Below are 2,975 nucleotides of genomic sequence, written 5' to 3'. Positions count from 1 at the left end.
TACAATACGTAATACGCTGTATACAATACTTGCATTTACATACAATCACTAGTATTGAATAAATCAGTATGAAAATAAAAATTCGATTCTCTTGCAAAAAAAATATCAGAATGTATGTAAACACTTTAACCACGAATATGTAGTGGTTAAAGCATAGTGTATGATAATTATCAGCATTAAAAATACTGCCATAAGTATTTTTTGTAAAATTATATCAGCGAATATTAAATGACTTAAATAATATTAAAGCTGCAGAATATATAAACCGCATGTAACATTGAGCAATTGAAATGCATTTATTTATTTTTGCAATAAAAATTGCACATATTATATACGGAAAGATGGTTTTATTATCTTCAGTATCATAATTGATAAAATGTATCCTTTTATATTTAAAAGATTACGCAACATTTATTTTTGGCATTTTTGCATAAAATAAAATTTTTATTTTTGTTGCATTTATGTGATAAGTGATAATGACAATAATGATAATATATATTTTGAGGTCTTATTTTTTAATTTAATCATTAATAGCATAATTCTATAGTATCACAAGGAATCCATTTTGAGCTTTCCAAAGCATCCCATAAATTGTAATCTTGTTCAATTATTTCTCTGTTCACCTTGTCGATGTCAATGGGGATTGAATGCTCTGTAAAAAAAAAAAGAAAATATAAAATATTAGACTAGCATAATTAAGAACATGTTGAAGAACATGTAATATATATTTATTTCCTTATATTATCATAATAATATACCGATTAATTCTAATTCGTCTTCCTCAGGTTTTTGATCAGATACATAGCTATTGTAAGTATCTGACGTCGGCTCGCTTTCATAGTAACCTTGTTGCCAAGCGCTGTAACTATTCCAGTATGATGATGTATCATAATAATTATATGCTTCTGAGTTCATGTTTGATGCTGGATATTCAGAAGTTGATTGCGGTGGTGTTGAACTAAAATCATTAATTTAAAATGAACTGTAAAATTATTAATTAAATATTATAGATAATTTTTCTCTACAGTATAATGTCGAATGCGAATATTTTGTTCAAAATCACAACCGGACAAAAGAATTTATACTTTTTAATGTACAGTTAATACAAATAACATACCCCGATATTTTGTTCCAAGGTCTAGGCACTGCATTGCAGATTTTCAAAGATTTTGTTCCAAGTCCTCTGTAACCATTCATAGTAATTAGACTGTTTTTCTGTTCTTCCTCATTGGCAAATCTGACAAATCCATATCCCTTGCTGAATCCAGAGCTATCCAATATAACTTTAGCCGTTCTGATTGAATTATACTTCGCAGCAAATGCCCTGTATAAGGAATAATCGTCTACGTCGGTGGATAGATCGCCTACCCAAATACTGAATTCTCGCTCGGCGGCAGGTTTCCCAGTAGTGCTAGCGTGATTTAATCGGAATCGTACAGGCTATAAAACACATCAAGGAAAGTACAACATTCATTAATTCATTGCTAAAGTAATACTTGTCAAAATTTAGGTTTAGTACTTAGAATCCTTGTCATCCTTGGTGTTTTATATATATATATACCAAGAATTTTAACTGAAAAAATATTTCATTGACAGAAAAAGTTCTTAAAATATTTAATCTAAAAAATGAAGGTAGACACATTATATAACTTGAAGAAAATTTCTAAATTCTAGATTTTAGAAGCTTAATTCTGTATAGTAAAATTAAGGCAAAAGATTTATATAGGATGATTTTTTTTCCTGGAAGTTAACTTAAATTATTGATTGTTGTTATTATTAAAATAACAATTACTGCTTAAATATAGTGTAAAATATATATTGTACTTATAAAAATTCTGTACTTATAGTGGAATTTGAATAAAAGATTTATAGATTTATTTTTCTATGAAAATTATATAGGATGACTTCCTTACAGATAGGCAAACTTATTGTTAGATACTAGAATGGAATAGAATAGAATAGAATTTTATTACACTTCAGTATATTTACATAGTTAAGAAGGAGACTTGGTTTACATAAATTTATTAGACATTATTGTTATTATCAAAAATAATAATTTTTACTCAAATATAACGCAAGATATATATAATGCGACCTTATAGTTCTATATTTATAAAGAAACTCTGGAGTAATAGATTCATAGATTCTTTTTTTTATAAAAAATTGCAATTATAACGAAATCAGAAAAAAGCCAAGATGTACATAAGATGGCTTTTTTTCAAAAAGTCAATTTGACTTAGGTCTTATTGATTGCTGCTTTAAGCAATGTTAAAAATAACTATGCTTAAGTATAACATAAGATATTGTATTTATATAAAATTTAATGCATTATTAATACTTACAGGATTTGAACCAGGTATCACTTTACCATTCAACTTATGCATAGCATCGAGCGCCATTTCATCAGTTGGAAAATGTACAAAACAATATCCTGCAGGCTCGCCAGTATATCGATTCCGCATAACTTTTACTGTTTGTGGTTGTTCACCCATTTTGTGAAATGCATTCATAATAAAGCTTTCTGTCATATATGGCTCCAACTACAATCAGATGATTTTTAGTAATAACACTTATGTTTTGTGGACGGAGAAATAATTTACTTTTCAAATTATTTAAACAATTTACTCACTCCACCCATCCATAGTTGACACAATACCATTGGTCCTGACATTTTTGCTGACTTTTTACAATCTATTTTTTTCTGAGTTATTTATCTTTTTTGATTTGACTGAATTTCGCAGAATAGGATAAAAAATTATAAGAGTTACACTGTCTTGATGCTATTTCTTGACTGTATAAGCAATTTTACACTGATGTTAGGTATTAGATGTATATATATATATATATATGTATATACGTACGCTGTGATAATGTACACTGTATATCTTTGTACGATATCTTATTAAATAGATCAGTACAGAATAAACAATAATTCGGTTTGTGTAAGAAAAAAATTTAATTAAAGTGTATGTTAA

General features: G+C 27.5%; 1 protein-coding gene across 1 annotated transcript; it reads right to left on the bottom strand.

Moving 5' to 3' along the window:
* Positions 1-527: 527 nt before the first annotated feature.
* On the bottom strand, positions 528-2,671 carry LOC105625227 (tRNA selenocysteine 1-associated protein 1). Its single transcript, XM_012206568.1, has 5 exons — positions 2,630-2,671; positions 2,343-2,540; positions 1,118-1,440; positions 759-958; positions 528-652 (listed from the first exon to the last, which is right to left on the bottom strand). The coding sequence occupies exons 1-5, from the start codon at positions 2,669-2,671 to the stop codon at positions 528-530; spliced, it is 888 nt and encodes a 295-aa protein (XP_012061958.1).
* Positions 2,672-2,975: the final 304 nt, after the last annotated feature.

Source organism: Atta cephalotes (assembly GCF_000143395.1).
Source record: "Atta cephalotes unplaced genomic scaffold scaffold00378, whole genome shotgun sequence".
NCBI classification, from domain to species: Eukaryota; Metazoa; Arthropoda; class Insecta; order Hymenoptera; family Formicidae; genus Atta; species Atta cephalotes.
Note: the sequence above shows the minus strand (reverse complement) of the source record. Positions and strands in the feature narration are given on the sequence as shown.

Coding starts and splice junctions, on each gene's coding strand:
- LOC105625227 (XM_012206568.1), bottom strand. CDS start 2,671: ATGTCAGGACCAATGGTATTGTGTCAACTATGGATGGGTGGA. Junction 1,441..2,342: donor TGATACCTGGTTCAAATCCT/GTAAGTATTAAT, acceptor TGTGTTTTATAG/CCTGTACGATTCCGATTAAA. Junction 653..758: donor AGACGAATTAGAATTAATCG/GTATATTATTAT, acceptor TTTTTTTTACAG/AGCATTCAATCCCCATTGAC.